Source organism: Stenella coeruleoalba, assembly GCF_951394435.1.
Source record: "Stenella coeruleoalba genome assembly, chromosome: 15".
NCBI classification, from domain to species: domain Eukaryota; kingdom Metazoa; phylum Chordata; class Mammalia; order Artiodactyla; family Delphinidae; genus Stenella; species Stenella coeruleoalba.
The window spans coordinates 58,467,722-58,495,357 of NC_137161.1; the positions used below are offsets into that span (position 1 = coordinate 58,467,722).

Sequence of the window (27,636 nt, forward strand, 5' to 3'; positions counted from 1 at the left end):
TTAGAGAAATATAAAAGAATCAGAGTCTTAACATCATTCAAAATGTCTAGAATACAATCTCAAATTACTAGACATACATAGAAATAGGAAAATGTAACCTATATTTAAGAGAAAGGGCAATCATCAAGGGAGATCAACCCCAAGATGACCTAGACATTGGAATTAGCAGATAAGGATTTTAAAACAGCTCTTACAAACATGCTCAAAAATATAAGGAAAATATAAATTAATAAAAAGAGCCTAGTGGTGATTTTAGAACTAAATAAAATACATAAAATCTGTGATTGAAAAGAAATTATTGGATGGTCTTAACATTTTTATTGGCTGGTGTTTGGAGAAGAAAGATTAAAGAGCCAGTGAACTGGAAGATAGATTGATAGGTATCTGAAGAAAAGAGAAAAGAGACTGAAAAGGTCAACAGATCCTCAGAGATCTGTGGAACAATATAGAAACTTCTAAAGCACATGCAGTTAGAAATCCCATGAGGAGAGGACAATGAGAATGGGACAGAAAGAAATCTTTGAAGAAGTAAATATGAAAAACTTCTAAATGTGTTAAGAGATCTACATATGCATTTTTAAAATATCCTTCAAGAATCAGGGCAAAATAGAACATTTTCAAATAAATGAAAACTAAGGGAGTTCATTGTTGTAAGCCAGACTTACAAGAAATGCGAAAGGTGATCCTTTTTTTTTTTTTAATTTTTATTGGAGTATAGCTGCTTTACAATGTTGTGTTAGTTTCTATAAAGGTGATTCTTTATACTGAAGAGAAATGATACCAGAAACTGTAAGTAGAATGTGAAAGAACATACAGAAACATAGTTGAAAGAGCAACAGATAAATTAACACTGAGTTCTAAAATTTTTTAAAAATCAGCCAAAAGAAGGCAAAAAAAAGGGTAACAGAGGAACAAAAAAATATATGGGAAAGTAGAAAACAAAACAGCAAAATAGTAGACGCAAATCTAATCATATCAATAATTACATTAAAGATAAATCAAGTAAATACCATAATTAAAAGGCAGAGAGGGCTTCCCTGGTGGCTCAGTAGTTGAGAGTCCGCCTGCCGATGCAGGGGACACGGGTTCGTGCCCCGGTCTGGGAAGATCCCACATGCCGCGGAGCGGCTGGGCCCGTGAGCCATGGCCGCTGAGCCTGCACGTCCGGAGCCTGTGCTCCGCAACGGGAGAGACCACGACGTTGAGAGGCCCGCGTACCGCAAAAAAAAAAAAAAAAAAAAAAAAGGCAGAGATTGTCAGACTGGAAATAAAAGCAAAATCCAACTGCATGTGGGCTACAAGAAATGTACCTCAAATATAGGAAATATATATTTGAAAGAAAAAGCATGGAAAAATATATACAGTACAAATTCCAATAAAAAACAAAAGTGGGAACGTTAATATCAGACAAAACAGACTTCAAGACAAAGAACTGTGTGAGAGAGAAACAGTCCACTTCACAATGATAAACAGGTCAATTCATCAAGAATGCATAATAATCATATTTGCTTATGCACCTAATACTAGTACATCAACATACATGAAGCAAAAATAGACTGAAAGCAAGAAATAGAGAAATTCACATAGCTGGAGAGTTTAACACACTTCTCTCATTAATTGATACAATAACCAGACAAAAAAAATCAGTAAAGATATATATCAGAGCAATACAACCAAGGACCTTGACTTAACATTTATAGAACGTGACACCCAACAACAGCAGAATACCAATTCTTTTTAAGTGCATAAGGTATGTTCACAAGATAGATATAGACTGGCCCATAAAACAAGTCACAACAAATTTTAAAAGACTTATCCTACAGAAGAGATCCTCTGATCACAATGAAATTAAATATTAAAAAACTGTCTAGAAAAATCTCAAATATTTGGATATTAAGCAACATACTTCAAATACATGGGTCAAAGAAGAAATCACAAGTTTGAAAATATTTCAAAATAAATGATAATGAAAACACATGACATAAAAATTTGTGGGATGCAGCTAAAGGAAATTAAGAGGAAAATGTATGGTTTTATATGCTTATATTAGAAAAGAAAAAAGGTCTAAAAATCAATGGCTTGAGGATCTGCCATAAATAAACTGTAAAAAAAGAGCAAAAGGGTCTTCCCTGGTGCCGCAGTGGTTAAGAATCCGCCTGCCAATGCAGGGGACACGGGTTCGAGCCCTGGTCTGGGAAGATCCCACATGCCGCAGAGCAACTAAGCACATGCGCCACAACTACTGAGCCTACGCTCTCTAGGGCCTGCGAGCCACAACTACTGAAGCCCGCGTACTCTACAGCCCATTCTCTGCAACAAGAGAAGCCAGCGCAATGAGAAGCACTCTCACCGCAACAGAGTAGCCCCCACTCGCCGCAACTAGAGAAAGCCCACGTGCAGCAATGAAGACCCAACACAGCCAAAAATAAATAAATTTATTAAAAAAAGAAGAGTAAAGTAAACCCAAATTAAGTGTAAGAAAGGAAATAATAGAGATAATGGCTGAGATCAATGGAACTGAAAAGAGACAAGAGAGAAAATTAACAGATCCAAAATTTGGTTCTTTGAAAGGATTAACAAAATTGATGAAATCCAAGTCAGACTAATAAGGAAGAGAGAGAAGAAACACAAGTAACAACTATTAGTGATGAAAGCAAGGGTATCACTATAGATCCTGCATACATGAAAAGGATTATAATACATATAATGAACAACTATGCCAATAAATTAGACTACTTAGTGGAGATGGACAAATTCCTTGAAAAATATAACTTACGCAAACTGACACATGATGAAATAGAAAATCTGAATAGCTTTATATATCTATTCATTTTCAAAACAAAAATTTCCACAAAGTCCAGATGGCTTCTCTCCTAGAGTCCATCAGACAATTACGGGAGCATTCACACTAATCTTATACAAACTCTTTCAGAAAATAGAAGGGAAGAAAGTACTTCTCAACTTGTTTTATGAAGTTAGCATACAAAGGGGAAAAATGCTTAACAGTGAAGAAACTTTGCAGACATTACCTTAATCAAGTGATCAAAACTGATGTCACCAGTAGCACTGGGACAAACTGACATCAGGTGGTATTCTGCCAACGAGGCTTTTTTGAAAATAGTCATGAGGAAGCATCTAACAAAGCCCAAATGAGGGATATTCTACAAACTTTGAAATATAATCATGAAAGAGAAAGAAATACAGAGGAACTGATCCAGAATAAAAGAGACCAAAGAAACAATACGACTAAATGTAATGCACAATTCAGGATTTTCTTTTACTATAAGGGACATTAATGGGATAACTGGTGGAATCTGAATAAGGTTTGTAGATAACAGCCTTGTATAAATGTTAATTTTCTGATTTTGAGAACTGTACTGTGGAATGTAGGAGAATGTCTATTTTTAGGAAATAAACATTGAACTATTTAGGGGTGAAGAACTATCATGTCTGCAGCTTAGTACAATACAGTTCAAGAATAAAAAATTTTAGGGACTTCCCTGGCGGTCCAGTGGTTAAGACTCTGTGCTTCCATTGCAGGGGGCGCAGGTTCGATCCCTGGTGGGGGAACTAAGATACTGCATGCCGCATGGCTTGGCCAAAAAAAAACTTACATGCAAATAATAATGTCTTATACACACACACATATACACACACACACACACACACACACACACACACAGAGGGAGACAGAAAAACAAAGAGAGAGAATAAAAATGATAAAGCAATTGTGATAAATGTCAATAATTGGTGAACCTAGGTAAAGAGCCTATGGGATTCCTTGTAATATTCTTGCCACTTTTCTGTAAGTCTGAAATCATGTCAAAATAAAAAGTATTAAATGTAGCCACTCTGAAAAACAATATGGAAATTCCTCAAAACGTTAAAACTTGAACTACCATATGATCCAGCAAATCCACTCCTGGGTATTTATCTGAAGAAAAGGAAAACAGTAATTAGAAAAGATATATGCACCCTTACGTTCATTGCAGCATTATTTACGATAGCCAAGATATGGAAGCAACCTAACTGTCCATTGACAGATGAATGGATAAAGAAGATGTAGTGTGTGTGTGTGTGTGTGTGTGTGTGTGTGTCTATATATATATATATATATAAAATGGAATACTACTCAGCCATAAGAAGAATGAAATCTTGCCATTTCCGACAACATGGATGGTCCTAGAGGGTATTATGCTAAGTGAAATAAGTCAGACAGAGAAGGACAAAAACCGTATGATTTCACTTATATGTTGAATCTTAAAAAAAGAAACAAATAAGCCAGCAAACATAAAATGGAAACTGAGTCACAGATTCAGAGAACAAACAGGTGGTTCCCAGAGGGGAGGTGGGGGGGGAGGAAGAGAGAAATAGGTGAGAGAGATTAAGAGGCACAAACTTCCAGCTGCGAGATAAATGAGTCACGGGTCTAAAATGTACAATGTGGGGAACAGAGTCGATAACTGTGCAATATCTCGAGATAAATGAGTCATGGGTCTAAAATGCACAATGTTGGGAACAGAGTCAATAACTGTGCAATATCTTTGTATGGTGACATATCATAATTAGACTTATCGTGATCATTTGAAACACAGAAATATTGAGTCACTATGTTGTGTAACAGGAATTAACACAGTGTTGTACTTCAATTATACTTCAAAATTATACTTCAAAAACAAACTCATAGAAAAAGAGATGACTCTTCAATAAATGGTGCTGGAAAAACTGGGCAGCTACATGTAGAAGAAAGAAATTAGAACATTCTCTAACACCATATACAAAAATAAACTCAAAATGGATTAAAGACCTAAATGTAAGACCAGAAACCATAAAACCCCTAGAGGAAAACATAAGCAGAACACTCTTTGACATAAATCGTATCAATAGCAATATTTCTTTGGATCCGTCTCCTAAAGCAAAGGAAATAAAAGCAAAAATAAACAAATGGGACCTAATTAAACTTAAAAGCTTTTGCACAGCAAATGAAACCATCGACAAAACAAAAAGACAACCTACTGAATGGGAGAAAATGTTTGCAAATGATACGACTGATAAGGGGTTAATATCCAAAACATATAAATAGCTCATATAACTCAATATCAAAAAAAAAAACCCCAAAACCCACAAACAACCCGGGTAAAAAATGGACAGACATTTTTCCAAAGAGGACATGCAGATGGCCAATAGGCACATGAAAAAGATGCTCAACGTCATTAACCATCAGGGAAATGCAAATTAAAACCACAATGGATATCACCTCGCATCTGTCAGAATGGCTATCACCAAAAAGAACAAATAACAAATGTTGATGAGGACAAGGAGAAAAGGGAACCCTCGTACATTGTTGGTGGGAATGTAAATTGGTGCAGCCACTATGGAAAACAGTATGAAGGTTTCTCAAAAAACTAAAAATAGAAGGACAATATGACCCAGCAATTCCACTCCTGGGTATATATCCAAAAAAATGAAAACACTAATTCGAAAAGATACATGCACCTCAATGATCATAGCAACGCTATTTACAATGGCCACAATATGGAAGCAATTCATCCATCAACAGATGAATGAATAAAGAAGATGTGGTATATATATACAGTGGAACACTACCCAGCCATAAAAATGTAGTGAAATTTTGCGATTTCCAGCAACATGGATGGACTTGGAGCGTATTATGCTAAGTGAAGTAAGTCAGACAGAGAAAGACAAATACTGTATGATGCCACCTCTACGTGGAATCTAAAAATTAAACAAACTAGTGAATATAACAAAAAAGAAACAGACTCACAGATATAGAGAACAAACTGGTGGTTACCAGTGGGGAGAAGGGGGGGGGGCGACGGGCAAGAATGGGGTAGGGGATTAAGAGGTATAAACCATTATGCATAAAATTAAAAAGCTACAAGAATATATTGTACAACACAGGGAATACAGCCAATATTTTATAATAACTTTAAATGGAGTATAACCTTTAAAAATTGTGAATCACTGTATTGTACACCTGTAACTTATATAAAATTGTACATCAACTCGAGTTCAATTTTTTTAAAAAAGATCAATTTGTAATTACCAGAGGTGGGGGATGGGCAGGGATTGGATGAAGGCAATCAAAATGTACAAACTTCTTGGTGGGAATGTAAGTCGGTGCAGCCGCTGTGGAATACAGTATGGAGGTTCCTCAAAAAACTAAAAATAGAATTACCATATGATCCAGCAATTCCACTGCCGGGCATATAGCTGGACATAACTCTAATTCAAAAAGATACATGCAGCCCTATGTCCACAGCAGCACTATTCACAATAGCCAAGACATGGAAACAACCTAAACGTCCATCGACAGATGAATGGGTAAAGAAGATGTGGTACATATATACAGTGGAATACTACTCAGCCATAAAAAAGAACAAAATAATGCCATTTTCAGCAACATGGATGCAACTAGAGATTATCATGCTAACTGAAGTAAGTCAGAAAGAGAAAGACAAATACCATATGATATTACTTATATGTGGAATCTAAAAGATGACACAAATGAACCTATCTTTGAAACAGAATCATGGATATAGAGAACAGATTGGTGGTTGCCAAGGGGGAGGGGGTTGAAAGAGGGATGGAGTGGGAGGTTGGGGTTAGCAAATGCTTTTATATACAGAATGGATAAACAACAAGGTCCTACTGTATAGCACAGAGAACTATATTCAATATCCTATGACAAACCATAATGGAAAAGAATATTTAAAAAAAGAATGTGTATATACGTATAACTGAATCACTTTGCGGTACATCAGTAATTATCACAACATTGTAAATCAAGTATACTTCAAAAAAAAATTTTTTTAAAAGGTACAAACTTCCAGTTATAAGATAAATAAGTACTAGGAATACAATGTACAACATGATAAATATAATTAACACTGCTCTGTTATATATGAGAGTTGTTAAGAGAATAAATCCTAAGAGTTCTTACCATAAGAAAAAAGTTTCTTTCTATTTCTTTAATTTTGTGTCTATGTGAGATGATGGATGTTCACTAAACTTATTGTGATAATCATTTCCTGATGTATGTAAGTCAAATCATTATGCGGTACACAAACTTATACAGTGCTCCTTGTCAATTACATCTCAATACAACTGGAAGAGAAAAAAGTGTTAGAAAAAATTTGTTTGGGGAACACTGCACCCAACTCTCCTACCTGGATATTTCCAACGTCCATTAGCATGTTAAGGCTCTGACAAGTCCTGCACAAGGAAGCCTGTTTAGTACTTAGAGAGCAGAAGATTCACTTTGTCTGAACGGGTATTAATTTCTGACAGAGGGGTTTCGCCAGTGTGTCAGACACTGGAACAGAGCATCAGTGGACTTGAAAATGTATAGGATTTCATCTACGCTGTGGACCCACAGAAAGTATTTGCCAGATCCCCACTGTCCCTGCCCCATGGCGTTCCCCAGGCTCTCACCTTCTGTGAGTGTCTCCTTCTGCTTCAGCACACCTGTGAGGGTCAGAAGACGGGGCACGGCTGCCCAGGTGTGCTGGGCTTGGCTCTGCAGGGTCAGGACCTGGCCTCCCCTCTGCTCTTCAGATGCCTTGAGAAAAAGCTGCACTGTGTTCTGGTCTAGCAGTGCCTTGGAAAACAGCCAAATCCTAGGAAGGAAAGCGATGGGGGCATGGAAAACGTTGGCATCTATCCCTGCAGGCAAATGGTATTTTTCCTCTTCAAATAAGCAGGCCAGCCCATAAGAGGTGCATTCCTGAACTCCACTGTCCAGACCCATCAAGGGACTGCCTTACTGGCCCTCAGCCCACAGGGATACAGGGTAATAGGGGGTTAAGATCATGGGCCTTGAGGTCAGTCAAACATGAATTCGAATCCCAGGGCTACTGCTCACTCACTGTGTGGCCTTGCACAAGGACATGACCTCCCTGAACCTCAGTCTCGTCTTCTGTAAAGTGGAGGCAAAAATGGAACAACCGATGTTGATGAGCTGACATTGCTAATGAGTTATCGATGTATGTTGTTAGGGTGAGGGACAAGGGAAAAAACAGCCCCAGGAAGCCTGCTGTTAAACTTCCTGGAGCACTGGAGCAGGGGACATGGTCCCTATCATCCCTGTGGTATGTTATTGACAGGATACCATAAGAGATACTTCCCTCAAGTACCAAGACCAGGAACAAGGTCAGCCATGCTTTCCTTGGTGAACATTCACACAGGTATGTGAGGGGGCGTGTGTTTTCCCATAAGGAAGGGCACTGTTTGCAAATAATGCCATTGGTTGGTTTCCCTTTTTTGCACTGGCTACTAGGAAGCCCAGAGACAAATCTTCAGCTCCACTCTAGAAAACGGCATTTGTTTACCAATGCCACTTTGAGCACCTTCCCATTTTTCCTTCCCTTCACCCTAATTTCCTTATGTATTTCTTTTAAACCCAGAACAAGAGTTGGCAAGCTATGCGCCTGTGGGCCAAAACCAGCCCACCCCCTGTTTAGTAAATAAAGTTTTATTGGAACTCGGCCACACCCATTCATTTACATGAGTACTTGCAACAGAGACCACATGGCCCACAGGTCCAAAAGTATTTACCATCTGGCCCTTTCCTGAAAGTTTGCTAATTCTTGACCGAGAACAATATATATTTTCATATCTGCCTCAAACCCTTTTTAGATTGGGAATAAGGATGTGCAGATGGATGAATAGGCAGGTGGACAGACAGGCGTAGATGGTAATTCCAGGGACAGGGTTATCTAGGACCATGTCCAAAGCCTTAAAGCAGCTCTATGGAAGCGAACGTTCTCGCTGGCCAGAAGCTGGTTTGGAATTCACACGTGCTGTCCAATTAATTCTAGGACAACACTAAGAAGCAGGTTGAGAAACTGAGGCACAGAAGGGCACAGTGTCTCACCCAAGGTTCCCGAGGCAGCAATGGCAGAGCTGGGATTTGAACCCAGGCTGGCTCCCTATCCCAGGCCATATCATAGTGAACATGTCATTATGTGAAAATATAGTCAGAGATGACAAACTGGAGGGAAATACACCAACATATTCCCCATGACTGCCTCTAGTGATTTTTGGTTTACTCCTTATTCATTATTATAATCTTTCAAGTCATCTAAAATGAATGCTGTTGTAACTAAAAAAGAAAACAGATCAAAGTGGAAAATTGAATGCCTCCTCCCTTCCATTCCCTCAAAGCCTTAAAAATCAAGAATGGCACAAACGGGGGTCATTCAGGCATGGTTCCAGAGGAACCTCTGGATGATGATTTTCCATCTCCCAGGACGCCAGGCCTTTGACCTCGGAGGCCCCCTCACCCCTCACAGGCCACTTGGGGATGGGTACCTCTCTGGGGTGACCTTGCCAGACAGCTGCAGCTGAACAGCTCTGGGGGCTCTGAGGACCTCCTGGCGGAGAAGGACGTTCATGCCCCAGCCCCGGCTGCTCCTCCAGGTATCCTGGCTGGCAGTGGCCTCCAGCAGAACGAGCACCTCACCAGACACGTGCACAGACAGGGAGCCGTTGAGGTTGCGCTCTTTGTAGCGCCCAGCAGCTGCCTGCACCTGCAGGGAGGCAGGAGAGAGCTCAGAAGTGGAGGGGGGACAGGAAGGGTCTGTGGGAGCTGGGAATGCAGAAGGCCCCTTCTTCCAGGAAGTCTTCCTGAGCCACTCCAGCTCTGAGCATCATCAAATGCAGCAGACTGCAAACACTCAGGAAGAGAAATGAGACAGAGAGAAGAATGGGGGACAGCCTTCCCTGACCCCAGCTCCTAGCCCAGGAACAGAGTCTCATCTTGTCCTTTCCACCACATATCAAGTGGGATTACTTTCTTACAAATGGGGGAACTGCAGCTCAGAGAGGGTCACATATTCAACCTGGGCCTGCCTCGCTCTAAAACTCATGCTTGTGCCTGAAAGGGGGCTGCTGGAGAAAGCAGAGGACCCCTGTGCAGCTCAGTTACAGAAAAGGATGCTCCTAACAGTGTGCCCTGGGGCCCAGAGGACCCCTAGAAGCTCTGGAGGTCAAAGGGGAGAGTGCCCAGTGCATAAGGAGAGGGCCACACCTGGGGTCAGGCTTGACCAGGGAAATGGTCGGGGGGCGGGCAGGAGTGGGGGTGGGAGCAGCGAGGCCCACTCCTCCACCAGCTCTGCAGGACCTGAAGCCCCTTTCCTGATCTGGGCCTCAGTTTCCCCATCTACGGGGTAGAAACTGGCCTAGCCCGGTCTGCACATTACAATCACATGGGAAGCTTTTATAAGTAAGCCTGGTCCCTCCATATTTGAATTGATAAACTGTAGATCCATGCAATGCAATATTATTCAGTAATAAAAAGAAATGAGTTATCAAGCCATGAAAAGACATGAAGGAAATGTAACTGCATATTCTAAACGAAAGAAGCCTATCTTTTATTTCAAGGCTACATACTGAATGAGTCCAACTGTATGACGTTCAGGGAAAAGGTAAAACCAAAAAGACAGAAAATGGCTCAGTGGCAGCCAGAGGTTAAGAGAGAGGGAGGGAGGAATCGGTGGATTGAGAAGGACTTTTAGGGCAGTGAAACTACTCTGTATGATACAGTAAACGCTGATATACGACGTTACGCATTTGGCAAAACCCACAGAACGTACGACACAAAGAGCGAACCCTAAACGTGAACTATAGACTTTAGTTAGTAATAAATTAACACTGGTCCATCAATTTTAACAAAGGTACCGCACTAATGCAAGATGTTAATAAGACGGGAAACTGTATTGTGGGGAAAGGAGGTATATGGGAACTCTCCGTACTTTCTGCTCAATTTTTCTGTCAACGTAAAACTGCTCTAAAAAATGAAGTTTATTAATTTTTTTAAAAGTGTGTCTGTGACCCCCTGACTAATCAACTCAGCATCTCCAGGCTGGGGTCCAGGTAGGTATGTTCTAAAAGCTCCCCAGGTGATTCTTTTTTTTTTTTTTTTTTCTTCGGTGCGCGGGCCTCTCACTGTTGTGGCCTCTCCCGCTGCGGAGCACAGGCTCCGGACGCGCAGGCTCAGCGGCCATGGCTCACGGGCCCAGCCGCTCCGCGGCATGTGGGATCTTCCCGGACCGGGGCACGAACCCGTGTCCCCTGCATCGGCAGGCGGACTCTCAACCACTGTGCCACCAGGGAAGCCCTCCCCAGGTGGTTCTAACATGCAGCTTGGGTTGGGAAGGTCCAGGGTACACCGTTCTTTCTCTGATTGGCTTCTGTGGGCCTGAGGGGTCCTACAGAGTGTGCATTCTCAACAGGGGCAATATTGCCCTAAATGCATAATTGGTTCTTAGCAGGTAGGTTAAGAAAAACAACAACGTCTTATATAAGGCATAGGTATACATCAGCACATAACAGAAATACAGGACATCTGTGGACTTAAGTTTTCATAAAAGGGATGGTTAGAGGAAAAAAATATCTAAAAAGTCTCCTTGGGCAGGGAGGCAATAATGAAAATTAGGTTGTGAAACACCAGTGGAAAGATACCCCGGAGGGATTTCAAGAGGGAGGATGGGGTTGAGAAGGCCAGGCTCCTGCCCCCATCCCCAGCCCCCATTCAATCACAGAGATAATGTGAGCAAAGGATTCTGCTGCTTTAAAAAGTAATAATAAAGGACAAACCCGTTAGGTGACCCAGCATCCAAGCTTCCAGCAGGACCCCCCACCCACCACCTGCCTTGAGTGCCAGAGGCTGCATGGGCTCTGCAGCCAGACTGCCTGGGTCCCCACGCAACATCCTGTACTTATGCGCTCCATGACCTTGTACAGGTCACGTCACCTCTCTCTGTCTCAGAGTCTCATCTGCAGAATGCCGAGACAGCAGCACCACAAGGCATCCGTGAGATGATCCACATAAAGGGTTTAGAACAGAGCCTGGCACACAGTAAACACTCAACGGACATCAGCTCCCGTTACAACTGATGACAGCGACGGCACGGTTTCAAATCCTAGATGCCAGCTGCCCTCAGATGTGCCATGATTTTATGTATCTCCTTGAAAGTGAAAAGGCTGCTAATGAAACAATGAACCAGCGTGGATTTGAAGACACATTTGATTTCACAGATGCCGACATGTGAGAAAACGTGCCTCTGAGAATGATCAGTTTCCATAATTCGGAGCCCTTCTCAGGCTCCACTCAAGTTTTCAAAACCCACAGGCACAGCAGGCATTTAAAAATTGCTATCGAGGGCTTCCCTGGTGGCGCAGTGGTTGAGAGTCCGCCTGCCGGTGCAGGGGACACGGGTTCGTGCCCCGGTCCGGGAAGATACCACATGCTGCGGAGAGGCTGGGCCTGTGAGCCATGGCCGCTGAGCCTGCGTGTCCGGAGCCTGTGCTCCGCAACGGGAGAGGCCACAGCAGTGAGAGGCCCACGTACCGCAAAAAAAAAAAAAAAAATTGCTATCGAATTCCAGTCCTCATCCCTGTTGGGATTACCCATCCACACCTCCATCTCCCCAGCCCACGGCCTAATTCCTGCATACACAGCACACACGGCTTCCTTAGGGAAGCAGCCGACGTGGGGGGCTTTCTAAGGAGCCAGCCCTGGAAGAGCAGAGCACAACCTTCCCACCTGGTCTCCTTTCTCTGCCCCTTCCTTTCCTTGTAGAGTGAAACCCTTTAGTGTTTCTACCCCACGCTGGGTAAAATACTCTGGGGTTGAAAAAGCCATTCTGAAGGATCATACAGCTTCTCCCAAATCCAGCTACAGGACAGGGTTTGAGGACAATTCTGCTTCTCTCCATTTTCAAGGGTGAAATGTGATCCTTTCACACACACACACACACACACACACACACACACACACACACACACACACACACACACACACACACACACACACACACACACACACACACACACACACACACACACACACACACACACACACACACACACACACACACACACACACACACACACACACACACACACACACACACACACACACACTGCCAGGGAACTGAAAACCCTTCTTGCCTGGACAATCACTTCCAAATGATGGGTTTGGAAACCTCCCTGCCATCTGTTCTTGATTCTGGAGGGACTGTCTGGCTAAGCTTAACATCGTGATGTGGCCCTCCCTCTGCTCCCTCCCCAGGGTCTCCACCCTCCTTTCCTTCCACCCCATCTCCCAGCAAGCTGGCTGCTTGAAGACAACACTTGGCAGGTAGTTGAGGTCATCCCAAAGGGACCACCATCCATACCTGTAAGTTTGGAGGAAATGTTGGTCTGTGGGGATGTCTGAGCTGGAGGGAAAACACCAAGTGGGAGTCAGACCCGTTCAGCTGGACTGAGACCTGTTGGGAGGGGGAGTTGGAGAAGCACGGTCAGAGGGAGCAGGAGAATGAGATGCAGAATCCCAGAAGGTGGCTTGCTGGCATGGAGGAGGAACAGGTCATCCCAGAGTCTGCCCCAAACCCGGGCCCCACAGCAGATGCCAGAAGCCACCACCCTCCCTGGATGGTTCTCAGCCTAAATCTCACTGAGGCTGCATTACTCGGAAGCTTGAGAAGTGAGGCCCAAGACACGGGGCTGGGAGGACAGCTCTGGGACCCTGCACCCCCCCTTCCCCTGCCATGGTGCCTGCTCATGCCTCCCATGTCCACGGCTGCCATTTATTTGACCCTGGCCATGAACTAGGCACTGGGAAGCTGGCTTTACAATTATCATCTTATTTAATCATCACCCCTGCTCTCATATGCTGGTATTACTATTCCCATTTCACAGCTGGAAAAACTGATGCTCAGAGGGGTTAAGTAATTTACCCAAGGTGACACAGCAAGTCAGCAGTGGAGCTGGGATTTGAACTTGAAAGTTCCTTGGAGATGGGACTAGAAACACAGTCATCTGTGCAGCCCTGGGACATCACACAGAGCCTGGCACACAGCAAAGACAATCTGTATATGGTGAATTAATGAATAGACCTACAGTGGCTGCTATATATTTACCAAAATGTATTTCCTTTCCCTCCAGGACACATGGCTAAAATTACATTTCCCAGCCTCCCTTGCAGCTGGGTGAGGTCATGTGATGAGCTCTGGCCAATGGACCGTGGGCAGGAGTGGCATGGACTACGTATGGGCCTGGCCAATGAAAACCTCCTGCATAATTCTCACCCTCTTTCTCATCATCCACCAGCTGGGCAGAGCCACAAGGTGGAGGGAGCCTGGGTTCCTAGCTGACTGTGGAGCAGAGCCACACTGAACCGTGACGTGACTGGGGAATAAACTTTCACAGTAAAGCAAACTTTTATTACAATAGTGCATCCTGATTCATCACATGCACCCTGCCAAAATAAGGGCTGTGTTGTCAGTTTGCCAGGGCCACCCTGCTACCTCCTGTGCTGTCCCATACAGGACACCTGCTCGCTAACATTAAAGCCCCTCCTCCCTCAGCAAGGAGGCAGAACTCGGTCTTCTGACCTGGGACATGACGTTGTGGTTGATGGCAGCCCGTGCATCCGCACCGCAGTCAAATGCTCCCTGGTGACTCCGCCTGAACACAATGTCCCCAACCAAACTCAGGGCCTGGGGGAACCTCAGCTAGGAAGGAACAGACAGTACCCTTTACTCTCACCAACAGTCAAGTTCTGCCTGGAGGCCACCAACCAGCATTTGCCCGATGCGGGGATGGGTACCTGGGAGGAGTGAGCCACCTCCAGGGCCAGGCTGTGCCAGACTTGCCCACGCCGAGATCGGTCATGGTGCAGACCCTTTAAGTGCAGCAAGACTTTCTGGTTGACTTTCAGAGTGACTTCGACGTCCTTGTTCCTGGCCTGGGTGTACAAGAACCAACGGCCCTGAGAGAGGGGACTTCCCATCGCTGAGTGCCCGCAGAGGCCACCCCTGGAACCCAGTTAAAGTGGTTCCCAAGATTGATGGGTGAAAGCACAGTCTACACTGTCCTGCTCACAGGAGAGAAAGTGCAGGGCAGGTACACATGGAGTCTTTGAACAGGTATGATAAACTCCAGAGCCCACAGGTAGGATGAGTGGGGTGGGCTTGAGGGCCTGTGTCTCATTCACAGGGAGTGTCCTGGTATTAGTCTGTTCTGTTCACTGCTATATTCCTAACACTCAGCACAGGACCTGGCACATAGTAGGTGCTCAATAAATATCTAGAAGAACGCAGAATCACTAGTTGTAGTTGTAGCCTGAAACCCCAAAGCCAAAGCCACGCTAAGTGGAAGAATGTTTAACTCACAGTGTGGCAGGCAGAATAATATTCGCCCTCCCAAAGATATCCATGTCCTCAACCCTGGAACCTGTGAATTTGTAACCTTACAGGGAAAAAGGGACTTTGCGGTTAAGGATCTCGAGATGGGGAGATTATTCTGGATTATCCAGTGGGCTAATCACAAGGTTTTTTTTTTCTTTGTTTGTTTTGGGTGGGTTTTTTTTTGGCCATGCCATGTGGCATGCAGGATCTTAGTTCCCCGACCAGGGATTGCACCCGTGTCCCCTGCAGTGGAAGCATGGAGGCTTAACCACTGGACTACTAGGGAATTCCCATCACAAGGGTTTTTATAAGAGGGAGGCAGGAGGGTCACAGTCAGAGAGAGTGGAAGATGCTACTCTGCTAGCTTTTAGCAAAATGGACCATGAACCAAGAAACATGGGTGGCTTTTAGAAGCTAGAAAAGGAAACAGATTCTCCCCTGGAGCCTCTAGAAAGAATGCAATCCTGGCAACACCTTGATTTTAGCCAAGGGAAACCCATTTTGGATTTCAGATCTCCAGAAATGTAAGATATATTTGTGTTGTTTTAAGCCGCTAAGTTTGTGGTAATTTGTTATAGTAGCAATAGGAAACGCATACACGTAGCTAATCACTTATTCACCCAACAACCATTTAGCTTCTGCGCACGCAACGTACAAGTAGCAGGTTGCCACCTTTTCCCACCTGTGCTGACTGAGAAGTTAAAAATTTCTTGCCACAGAATTTTATCATTGGTGTACGGCTTTATTTTAGAGCCTGGATGGAGGGAGAATAAACAAAGGTCCAAGAGAAGAGAAAAATGTGTGTCATTAAACAAAGACAGGGTTTTTAAAAGAACGGACAGCCAAATTAAACTACATTAAAGGATCCCCATCTACTTGGTTCTAGCCTGTTGTTGGCGGGTGGGTCAGATCTTCCGATTTTTTGAAAATTAGAAGCAGAGATCCAGGTTTTACTCCCAGTCTTCTGATTTTAAATGTTGATAATTTATTATTTTTTAATTTAAATTCTGACCAGGCCAAACAAAACACATCTGCAAGGTTGGATTCGGCCCATGTCACCATTTTGCAGTGTCTGGTTTAGAAAACAGTACACATCACTGGGAAACATTTCTGCAGGTGTTCTGGGTGGCCATCCCGCCCGCTGTTTCCCCTCAGGAGCTCCAAGAACTTCAGCTCCTAAACCTGGGGGCTTGCTTACAGCCCACTTTAACAAGCGGGGAAGTGAGGTCCCAGAAGCACAGGTCTCCATACTCAACAGCTGGCCCGGTTTCACCCTCAGGCCTTTGGATATCCCACAAGGGAGAAACCACCACTACCTTCCTTGTCCAGGGCCCAGCACACAGTAGGTGCCAATAAATACTTGCTGGAGAATGGAGTCACCTCCCAGATGCTACGCCTAGAGGGGTCAGGAAGGAGACTTGGATGAGGGCCTATGGCCATGTCGTAAGTACTCGAGAGAGATCACTGTGCTACACTTTGATCCTCACAACCACTGTGTAAGAGGGTTGCTGTCTCCATTGTACAGACGAGGAAACTGAGGTCCAGAGACAGGAGATAATTTGCTAAGGACACAGAGGCAAAATGAGTTTCACTCCTAGGAAGACTAATGTCAAGTAGGTTGGATCAGGCAGAGAAAGTGGAACAGAAAACTCAGGCAGGGGAATGTTTTGTTCATCCAGCTGAGAGAAGATGACAGCTTGAACTGGGGACCGCTGGGGTGAAAAGGTCTCTGGGATCCTCACTTACGATGTGCCGGTTCCACGTAACCATGCACCCCTCCAAGTTCCTGGGGATGGCCTTGCCGTTGTATGGGTGGGTCAGGCCCGCGCAGACCTGGGAGGGACAACCACACACACACACACACAGATGGGTCAGAGGCAGATGGGGCCCTCCCTCCCGCTCTCAGGCCCCTTCCCACTGCACCCTGGAGCCCACTCACGTATGGGTGCCCAGCCTGGTAGCCCAGGACTACGGTCTGCAGGGTCTCCTCCTGGCCATCCAGAACAACCCTTGTCTCCAGGGAGTAACGCTGGTGCTGCCTGTCCGCCGTGAAGGTCTCCTGCAGGAGGATGCTTTGCGGGATGGGCAGAGTCCACGGGTGCCTGGCGTGGAGAGGGGGAAACAGGCTGAAGTCATTAACAGGCTGGCAGGGTCAGGGGACAACTGTGGCCCAGGGGCTCAGACTGGGCCTGCCACTGTCTTGCAGAGTTAAGACTTTGTCACAGACAGGAGAAGAACATCAGGACACACATCAGCCCTGTGCGTTACATTTGCCAATCAACACCCATTCACCATCCCGCTGTGCCCTCTCGACAACCCAGTGAGCTGGACACAGCTGGGGTCACCACTTGGCAGCAGAGACCCAGGGCCAGGCAGCACATGGGGTCTGGGGTCACACAGACTGGGGCTGGAATCCAGGCTCAGCCTTTCACTAGCTCTGTGACCTTGGGCAGCAAAGGACTTGATTGACTTCTCTGTACCTCAGTCTTCCCATCTGTCAAGTGGGGGCTAAAATAATAATACCCAACTCACACAGCAGTGGAGTTATTAGGGATAATGTATGTGCCACGAATGCAAATGCCCCAGGGGCAAGGACTTCTGTCCTTTTTATTCTCTGCTTTTCTCCACAGGCCCAGAAAAGTGCTTGGCACATACTAGGTGCTCAATAAATATAAATGAAATAAAGAAATGAATGAGACCTTTGCAAATGACAGTGGCTGTTACTTTTGGGTTATTGCTGTTGTTTTGACAGTAGATGGCTAAGGTCCCTCAGCTGGTCAGCGCACAGCCTGGACTTCAGGCTGTTGACTCCAACCCTGTGCTGTTCGCCCCCCACAAAGAACAAGCTTTTTAACCCCTGTGCCTCCAAGAACTGAAATGGCTCCCCAGAGCAGCTTTCAGGCTGGGGTGGCGAGACTGATTTCTGTGCCCACCGTAGCACACTAATGGAAGGGGGTGAGGGACATGGGGGCTTTCGGGCGGGGGGCAACTCGTCTCTGAGCTCTGGGTTCTGTCTGGGCCCCTCTGGCAGCACTGCACACCCTGCTCCCTGGTGACCCTCCATGCTGGAGAAGGGGAGACCCAGGCCGGCACCGCACCTCAGGGGAATCGGCCTGGGGGAAGGGGCCAAACATACCTAAGGAAGAAAGTCCCCTGCTTCTGGTACAACCTCCTGTCTTGCATCAGCTCCTCCAGTTCGCCCTCCAGCTGCAGGCCCTGACGCTGGCCCCCGGCACTGGCCCCCAGAGCCGTCAGCAACAGGTGGCTCTTCCATGGCTGCAACGAGGACCAGGCGGATGCAGAGGGATGCCCGCAGGGTCCAAGCTGCTAAACATCTTGCGCTGGGGGTCACCAGGGGCAGCTCCCACTGCCCGCTCATCACCCTGGGGATGACCACCCGAGAAGGGCTGCTGCCTCCACCTCATCGGACCACAAGGTGGCACAGGGACACTGCCATGGCCAGACCTCCCCAGGTGCCCAGCAGGAACGAAGGACTTGGGCTTCCAGCTCCAGGTGGCTGACCTTTGCTCTGAGGTCTGTGCTAATATGGCTGGGGCCCATTTTACAGATAAAGAAACTGAGGCTCAGGGAGGCCCAAGGTCATAGGCCAAGCTAGTAGCCCTTTCCCATCCCAGGTGATGGATCTGGGGTCTCTGGATGGCAGAGCCTCCAGCACGGGCCGCTGGACCCCTTACCTGCTCTGTATGCCTGTAGGCCACCGTTAAATTCAACTCCTGCTGGGGGCCCTTCAACCAGCCGTGAAGGATCTTACGGTCCTGGCTGTTCTCGGCATGGATCTCACCCTGCACTGCTGCACTCCAGGCTGATTCTACTTTACTCCAGCTGCGAAAGAGGCTCTGTGCCACGGCTGTCACTGTGGAAACCTGCAGTGAGGGTGAAGAGGCTGACCAGTGCCTTTGCACACCCTGTTTCCTCCTCCTGGGATGCCCTTTCTCCCCAGTCCCACTTGGTGAACTCCCACTCATCCTTCAAAACCCCTCCAATGCCATCTCTGCGAGGCCTTTCCCGATGGGTCCAAGCAGAATTGGTTGTTCCGTACAGGGTCATGAGGAAAGAGGAAAAACTGCTCTCTCTCTCTCAACCCCGAACAGAGAGTGAATCTGAGTTATCAGAGAAGACCATCCCTTCCCCTCTCTTCCCTTCAGCTCAAGGAGGGAATAGGATCTACTGAGCCATTGTTATGAGCAGGCAGGGTCTCTGTGTCTTGAAGGCACACGCTTGCAGGTGGCTTTCTGTCCCTGCATCATCGTCATGGTGTTCAGAGCCCTGGCAGGAGTGTTACTTTGGCTTGCGCTGGGGCTGGGGGAGGCGCAGCACTGCAGCCCTGTGCTGGGCCGTGTAGCCCAGCACAGCGCCCTTGGCACAAGCCCTACTAGGAACATCAAGGTGCCTCGTGCCCGGCTGGCCTCTGTCCCTTGTTCACGCAGCTCCCTCGGGGGACTCACGAGGAGAGGTGACAGGGCCAAGATGGGCTTTGGGAATTACTGAACCTCCTGACAAATACTAGAACTCCCCAAGACCTTACCCCCTATGTCACCGACCTCAGGTCACCCCCAGAACCTGCAGACCCTTCACTGCTGGCTTCCCCATTTCAGCAAACGGCACCTGCTTCCACCCAGCTGCTTGAACCAAAAACCTGGGGTTACTTGTCTTTTCTTCACCCCCTCCCCCAACCAATCCATCAGCAAACCTGTCGGCAAATCAGTCAGCTACACCTTCAAACCACCAGGCCACCATCTGCCCCTCCCTGGGCTGGGTCATCTGAAGGAGCGGGCTGGTCATCCCCACCCTGTATCCTGTCCTGGGTCTATCTGTCACACAGCGGCCTCCTCAGGGTCCCTAAGCTTGCCAGGAGTCACCTGCTCCTTCCGACTCCACTGGTGCCACCTGGCCCCTGCCTCAGAGGGGACTGAGCTGTCCCCTAGCACGCCCACCGAGCTGCCTCCTTCTGGGCCCCAGGCCTGGACCACACTGTGTCCGCTCATCATCCCAACACAGGGAGAGGCTTGATGTGCCAGGTTCTCATGTGTGACACCAGGGAAGTCCTTCTCTGGTTGGTTTTCTTCCAACCTCTGTTACGCTTCTATGGCCAAACGATCAAATGTGTGCAAAGAAGCAGACTTACACTGAGCAGGTGGTGGGAAACTGACCTACACCCTTGAAGTTTCCATTCTGGATTTAAGCAAAAGCCTGATGTCTACCTGTTTCCGAGGTACCACTTCAAACTACTTTAATATTTTACTTTATCGGCTGCTAAGCAAGAATATGGGAAATTGAGATTTATTTTGTTTCCCTCTCCCAAACTCACTTGGCAACAAACTCTGAAGAATGTTAATAGCGTGTGAGCCAGATGTCACACATCTGCGACCTGTTACCGACCCCAGACCTCGGTTTTAACCCCCTGCACAGAAGATCTAAACCGCAGGAAATCAGGCTCCCTGTCTGCGGGGGCGGGAGTGAGGGGCAGGTGGTGTGGGCGAGCACGCGCACCCGGAGGTAGGTGGTAGCTGGGGTGTAGACGTGGACCTTGCCCTCCTTGTGGAGGCCCTGGCTCTTGCAGGCCATGTTCATCACCAGATTCTTGAGGGTCCAGGCCTTGCCCAGCGTCAGCTCCACAACAGCCTGGAACGTGGCTCGGTGGGGCCAGTACAGCCTGTGAGCCGCCGAGACCATCAGCCATGGACTGTCCAGGTTCAAGGCTCCTGAGAGAGGCAGAGAGGAAGAAATGGCATCCCCGGCAAGAGGGGAGCTTTTGAAGAAGGGCGCGCAGGCAGCGAGCTAGAGGCTCCCATAGTCTCATCACGGTCACTATGGGTGTATCTCAAAACTTGGAATGGGACGGAGCATGAGGGAACTTTCTGGAATGATGGTAACGTTCTGAATTTTGGCAGGCGCTTGGGTTTCATGGGTCTGTGCACCTGTCGAAACTCGTCAAATGGTACCTGGAGATGTGTGCAATTCGCTCTAGCTAATGATATAATACTGAAATGTGTACGGGTGAAATTGTACTGAAGTTTACAACTTAATTTGACCTGCACCAACAAATAAGATGGATGGATAAGTGGGCAGATGTGTAAGAAGGCAGGTGGAGTAAAATGTTAATGGTAGAATCTAGGTTGAGAGTATGTTGGTGTTCACTGTACAACTCTTTGCACTTTTCTGTATGTTTGAAATTTTCTCATGATGACATATTAGACAAAAGAAATGCTGGGACAGTTGGAGAGGGGGCACTGGGGTGTGGTGATCAAGAACATGGCCTTTACTCTTCCAAGCTGTGTGACCTCTTCGAACCCGTGCTTCCATCATCTGTAAAATGGGTACAACAGTACTGATCACTGGGTCTTGGGATAGAGGAAGCACCCATTCAGAAGAGTAAAGACCAATCGTCACCATCATCAAAAAGTTGACATTTTGCGGGCTTCCCTGGTGGTGCAGTGGTTGAGAGTCCGCCTGCCGATGCAGGGGACACGGGTTCGTGCCCTGGTCCGGGAAGATTCCACATGCCGCGGAGCAGCTGGGCCTGTGAGCCATGGCCACTGAGCCTGCGCGTCCGGAGCCTGTGCTCCGCAACGGGAGAGGCCACAACAGTGAGAGGCCCGCGTACCGCGCAAAAAAAAAAAAAAAAAAAAAAAGGTGACATTTTGCATAAACTTTTGCCCTTCCATGATGAACTAAAACCAGGTTGCTGGACCCCTCTCATATTTTGTAATAAATACTCCCAGTCACTCAAGGACTAATTCAATAAATATTGCTCGAGACACTTGGGACTCGGCAGTGAACAAGGAGGCATAGTCACTGCCCTCATGGAACTTACAGTTTGGGGGTGGTAAGGGGATGGGGGAGGGATCTCGAACAAATTAACATATAATGAGACCTACCTAAGTAGAAAATGCTGAGTGCTAGGAAGGAAAAGAAAGAGGGAGTTAGACTAAGGTCAGGCAGGTCAGTGAAGGCTCCCCTAAACACATAACCATTGAGCTGAGCCCTAAATGAGAGGCAGTGGAGTGTGTCAAAGGGAAGAAACCCTCCCTCACCTCCTGCTGGAGATGGGAGACTCACTGTGTGGGGAAACTGAGGCGGAGAGGCCAGGATGCAGGGAGATCCAACACAGTGAGGGCAGTGGGTGAGCTGCCAAGTTGAGAACAGGGAGATACTGAATAGAGAGCAGCTCAATGCCCTGCCCTGAGGTACCAGTCCCACAGGAGATGGGAAGGTTGCTCCACGGAAGAACAGAATAACTGAAAAAAAAAAAAGGTCCACAGATATGGGCCCCAGGTCCTCAGGGAGAGCCAGGACCCCACCCAACCACGCAACAGGGAAGCCCACCAGTCAACAAGAGCACGTCCACACATACATATATACGACGGAATACTACTCAGCCATAAAAAGAATGAAATAATGCCACTTACAGCAACATGGATGAACCTAGAGATTATCATACTAAGTGAAGTAAGTCAGAAAGAGAAAGACAAATACCATATGATATCACTTATATGTGGAATCTAAAAAAATGATACAACTGAACTTATCTATGAAACAGAAACAGACTCGCAGACACAGAGAACAGACTTGTGGTTGCCAAGGGGGTGGGAGGTGAGGGAGGGATGGATTGGGAGTTTGGGACTAGCAGATGCAAACTATTATATATAGGATGGAGAAACAGCAAGGTCCTACTGTATAGCACAGGGAACTATTCAATATCCTGTGATAAACCATAATGGAAAAGAATACGAAAAAAATGCATATATATGTATAACTGAATCACTTTGCCGTACAGCAGAAATTAACACAACACTGTAAATCAACTACACTTCAATAAAATAAAGTTTTTAAAAGACAGCACCACCCCCACACACATAGAGCATCCTTCCAAACAAGTTCCAAGTGACCAACTCTTAAACAAAAGCACATATCCAAGTCTTGCCTGGCATGTGGGAAAAGCCACTAGCAGGAGCTTCAGAAATAAAAAGAAAAAAGAAACTCAGGGAGAACAGACCAAAGCCCCCCAGTTCTATAATTTATGCTCTCAGAGAAGAGAAGATAATGCATTCATGGAGCAGGACACTCTAAGAAAAGAACTTTCAGGAACAAAAAATGAGCTCTTGGGAATATAAGCCAGCTAAAATTAAAACAACAGTACAGGGGCTGGCAGATGAAGTTGAGGAAATCAGCCCTCACAACAGAACAAAAGGGCAAAGAGACAGGACAAAGGAGAGAAAAGAAAGAAAATTAAAGGCTTAGTTTCTGAGGAAAACATCTGACCAACAGGAATTCCAGAACACAGAAGGAAGGAAATTACCAAAGAAACTGTACAAGAAAATTACCAAGACCCAAATGGTGTGTCTCCAAATGGAAAGGGCCTAAGTGCTCAGTACGGTGAATGAAAAGAGATTCACGCCAAGGCTCATCATAAGATTTAAAGACACTAGGAATAAAGAAAAGCTCCTGGAAGCTTCCAGAGAGTGAGAAAAGGGTCACAGACAAAAGATGATGGATCACAAATAGCACCAGACCTCTCAACTGATTCAAATCAACAGTGTCTTCAAAAATCCCAAGGGAAAATAATTTCCAGCCTAGAATTCTCTATTCAGCCAAATCAAATAAAGACAGTTTAGGGACTTCCCTGGCGGTCCAGTAGTTAAGAGTCTGCCTTCCAATGCAGGGGGTGCGGGTTCCACCCCGATCGGGGAGCTAAGATCCCATATATCTCGCGGCCAAAAAACCAAAACATAAAACAGAAGCAATATCGTAACAAATTCAATGAAGACTTTAAAAACGGTCCACATCAAAAAAAAAAAAAAAAAAAGAGTTTAAACATTCAGGGTTTCAAAATGTTTACATCCTGTTATAGGTTGAATTGTGTCTGTCAAAAAGATATGAAGTCCTAACCCCTGGTACCTCAAAATGTGACCTTATTTGGGAATGGGGTCATTGCAGATAAAATTAGTTAAAGTAAGATCATACTGGAGTAGGGGAGGCCCTAAATCTGATATGAGTGGTGTCCTTATATGAAGAGAGAAGTTTGGACACAGACACACACACACACAGAGCACCATGTGACAACAGAGGCAGAGATTAGAGCAATGTAGCTATAAACCAAGGGACATCAAGCATCAGTGGTCACCACTAGAAGTAGGAAGAGGCAGGAAGGATTCTACCCAGGGTCACAGAGAGAAAGTGGCCCTGCTGACACCTTAATTTCAGAATTCTAGTCTCGAGGACTGTGAGAGAATACATTTCTGTTGTTTAAAGCCACCCAGTTTGTGGTAATTGGTTAAAGCAGCCCTAGCTAATGAATGTATCTCCCATGCACCCTCTCTCAGGAAACTACTGGAAGATGCACTCCATCGGAACAAAAGAGTTAACCAAGAAAGAAGATGACATGAGTGCAAGAAGCAGGGGCTGTGACCCAGAGAAGTGGAAGGCACTCCCGGGATGATAGTGAGGGGATGCCCTAGGACTACGGCTGTGCAACTGGTCTACACTGGAGCAGCAGAACAGAGGCTCCAGGAAGAGGGTCTACAAGGAAAATATGAGAACTGATTGAAGCTGATAAGTGATCCGACGTGTTCAACAACCTGGAGAAGAATTGTGCATTGTTGCTAAAAATTCTGGGAATAATCAGTAGGAGGAAAATAGAAAACTAATCAAACAGGGAAAAAAGGCTCTTATAGCTCCAGGAAAAACAAAATGTTAGAATCCTAGTATGCCATGTGCCTCAGCTGTGAGGACATTTATCACCACAATGATGTAAACATTGAATATTAACAAACTATAACTCTTTTAGGGGGATGGAGGGAAATAGGCATGTGAAAAGGGCTGGTGTAATAGTTAAATTTTCTTCCTCTCTAGTAAGAAATATATTGAGAATGCCTATGAAAGAAAAATCAAGAAATAAGTGTGGGGTTTCCCTGGTGGCACAGTGGTTGAGAGTCCGCCTGCCATTGCAGGGGACACGGGTTCGTGGCCCAGTCCGGGAAGATCCCACATGCCGCAGGGTGGCTGGGCCCGTGAGCCATGGCCGCTGAGCCTGCGCGTCTGGAGCCTGTGCTCCGCAACGGGAGAGGCCAGAACAGTGAGAGGCCCGCGTATCGCAAAAAAAAAAAAAAAAAAGAAAAAAAAGAAATAAGTGTGATTATTTTAAAAGATGGAGGGTCTGACGAGAAACAGCAAAAAGAATTTACAGTGCTTGCCATTTTCAGCAAAATTTGGGATTGGAAGACGTGAAGCAGAAAATTACTGTATTTGCTATAACTTTAACTTTTAAAAACTTAAAATTTTTTCAAGTACATATTACATGAACACAGAGAATATTATGAGCTCCCATATAACACTCAGCCATCTTCAACAATTACCAAGTCATAGTCTAATTCACTTTTTAAACTATGTATTACTTCAGTAAAAATAAAAATTAGTTCAAAAAATTAATTCAAGGATAAAACCACAGTAAATTCATTTTCTAAAGGAGAGAAAGAGTGTTCCAGGGAGAAAGAACAGCAAGTGCAAAGGCCCTGAGGTATGTCTGGGGAACAGAAGAGAGGGGAGTGGGGCTGCAGGATGATGGGCAATGGGAAAAGTAGGGTGAGATAAGGTTGGAGAAGTAGGCAAGGCCCTGTAATGTAGAGCTCTGTGGGTGAGGGTAAGAATGTGAGGGTAAGGATGCGAGGGTAAGGATGTGATTTTAAGTTTCCCGGGCCGCATGTGAGGTCTGAGTCTTGAATTACCCAGGCAAACAAAAGGGAAGGGTGTTCCAGTTAGTGGGCATGGCTTGAGCAAAGGCTCAGAGGGCAGAAATCTTCACCACTAGCCAAGGACACTCCCTAGATGACACTCACCTTCCCACTTCCACAGGGTGGCCCTGGATGTGTCCTTCCACTGCAAGCCTGCCACAAAGGGCAGCCGCCCATTGTACTGCACCTTCAGGTATGTGCTGCTCTCCACGTGGGGCTGGCGGAGGCTCAAGTGGTGCAGCTGCGTATGGAAATCCACCTGCCTCGCGGGCACCTGCAGCACAAACTGGAGGAGACCCACACCCAAGATGCAAATCAGATCATGCTGTTCCTGACCTAGAACATTCCATTGGCTCTCCACCGCAACCTGAGATCCCTGGCTACCAGGAATTGCCCCACCCCACCCCACCCCAAAAAGAAACCCTGCACTCATTAGCAGTCACTCCCCATTGCCTCCTTCCCATAGACCCCGGAAACCTTTAACCTACTTTCTGTCTCTCTGAATTCACCGATTCTGGACCTTGCTTACAAATAGAATCATACAGTCTGTGGCCTTTGGTGTCTGGCTTCTTTCACTTAGCATGATGCTTTCAAGGTTCATCCATGTTGTAGCAGGTGTCAGAAGTTCATTTTTATTACTGAATAACGTTCTATTGTGTGGATAAATCACTTTATCTATTCATCCATTGATGAACATTTGGGTTGTTTCTCCTTTTGGGTTATTATGAATAATGCTGCTATAAATGTTTGTGTGGACATAAGTTTTCAATTCTCTTGAGTACCTAGGAGTAGAATTGTTGGGTCATATGGTAACTCTGTGTTTAACATTTTAAGGAAACACCAAACTCTTTTTCCAGTCATGCTATTTTATGATCCCACCAATATGAGTTCTAATTTCCCTGCATCCTCACCAACACTTGTTATTGTCTTTTTTTTTTTCTTCTGTTTCAGCTATGCTAGTGGATTTGAAGCAGCATCTCACTGTGGTTTTTTTTTTTTTTCACTGTGGTTTTGATTTGAATTTCCCTACTGACTAATTAGGTTAAGCAACTTTTCATGTACTTATTGGCCACTTGTGTACCTTCTTCAGAGAAATATCTATTCAAATCCTTTGTCTTTTTCTTGTTGAGTTGTAAGCGTTCTTCATATATTCCGGATACAAATCCCTTATCAGACATACGATTTGCAGATGTTTTCTTCCCTTCTGTGGGCTGTTATTTCACTTCCTTGATGGTGTCCTTTGAAGCGCAAATGTTTTTAAGTTTGATGAAGACCAAAGTATTTTTGTTATTACTTATACTTTCAGTGTCATATCTCAGAAACCCTTGCCTAATCCAAGGTCATAAAGATTTACTCTTATGTTTTCCTCTAAGAGTTTCATAATTCTTAAATTTAGGTCTACAACCTATTTTGAGTTTGTTTTTATATATGGTATGAGGTAAGGGTCCAACTTCATACTCCTACACGTGAATATCCATTGTCCCAGCACCATTTGTTGAAAAGACTATTCTTTCCCCTCTTCAATTATCTTGGCACCCTTGTTGAAAATCAACTAACTGTAAATACGAGGGTTTATTTCTGGATTCCCAATTCTACTCTGTTGGTCTATACGTCTATCTTTACACCACTACCATAATACTGTCTTAATTACTGTAGATTTGAAGTAAGTT

At 45.6% G+C, this 27,636-nt stretch overlaps 1 protein-coding gene across 1 annotated transcript in view; it reads right to left on the reverse strand.

Moving 5' to 3' along the window:
* LOC307198494 (uncharacterized protein) overlaps positions 1-27,636 on the reverse strand; it is a gene marked incomplete at its 5' end in the record, with an annotated part of 144,476 nt that overhangs the window by 51,106 nt on the left and 65,734 nt on the right. The window contains 11 exons of the mRNA XM_079945463.1: positions 7,456-7,640; positions 9,334-9,551; positions 13,203-13,295; positions 14,421-14,540; positions 14,636-14,773; positions 16,962-17,048; positions 17,155-17,317; positions 18,352-18,491; positions 18,911-19,099; positions 20,727-20,938; positions 26,072-26,252. Coding sequence (XP_079801589.1) covers positions 7,456-7,640; positions 9,334-9,551; positions 13,203-13,295; positions 14,421-14,540; positions 14,636-14,773; positions 16,962-17,048; positions 17,155-17,317; positions 18,352-18,491; positions 18,911-19,099; positions 20,727-20,938; positions 26,072-26,252 — 1,726 coding nt within the window. The remainder of the gene's footprint in view (positions 1-7,455; positions 7,641-9,333; positions 9,552-13,202; positions 13,296-14,420; positions 14,541-14,635; positions 14,774-16,961; positions 17,049-17,154; positions 17,318-18,351; positions 18,492-18,910; positions 19,100-20,726; positions 20,939-26,071; positions 26,253-27,636) is intronic.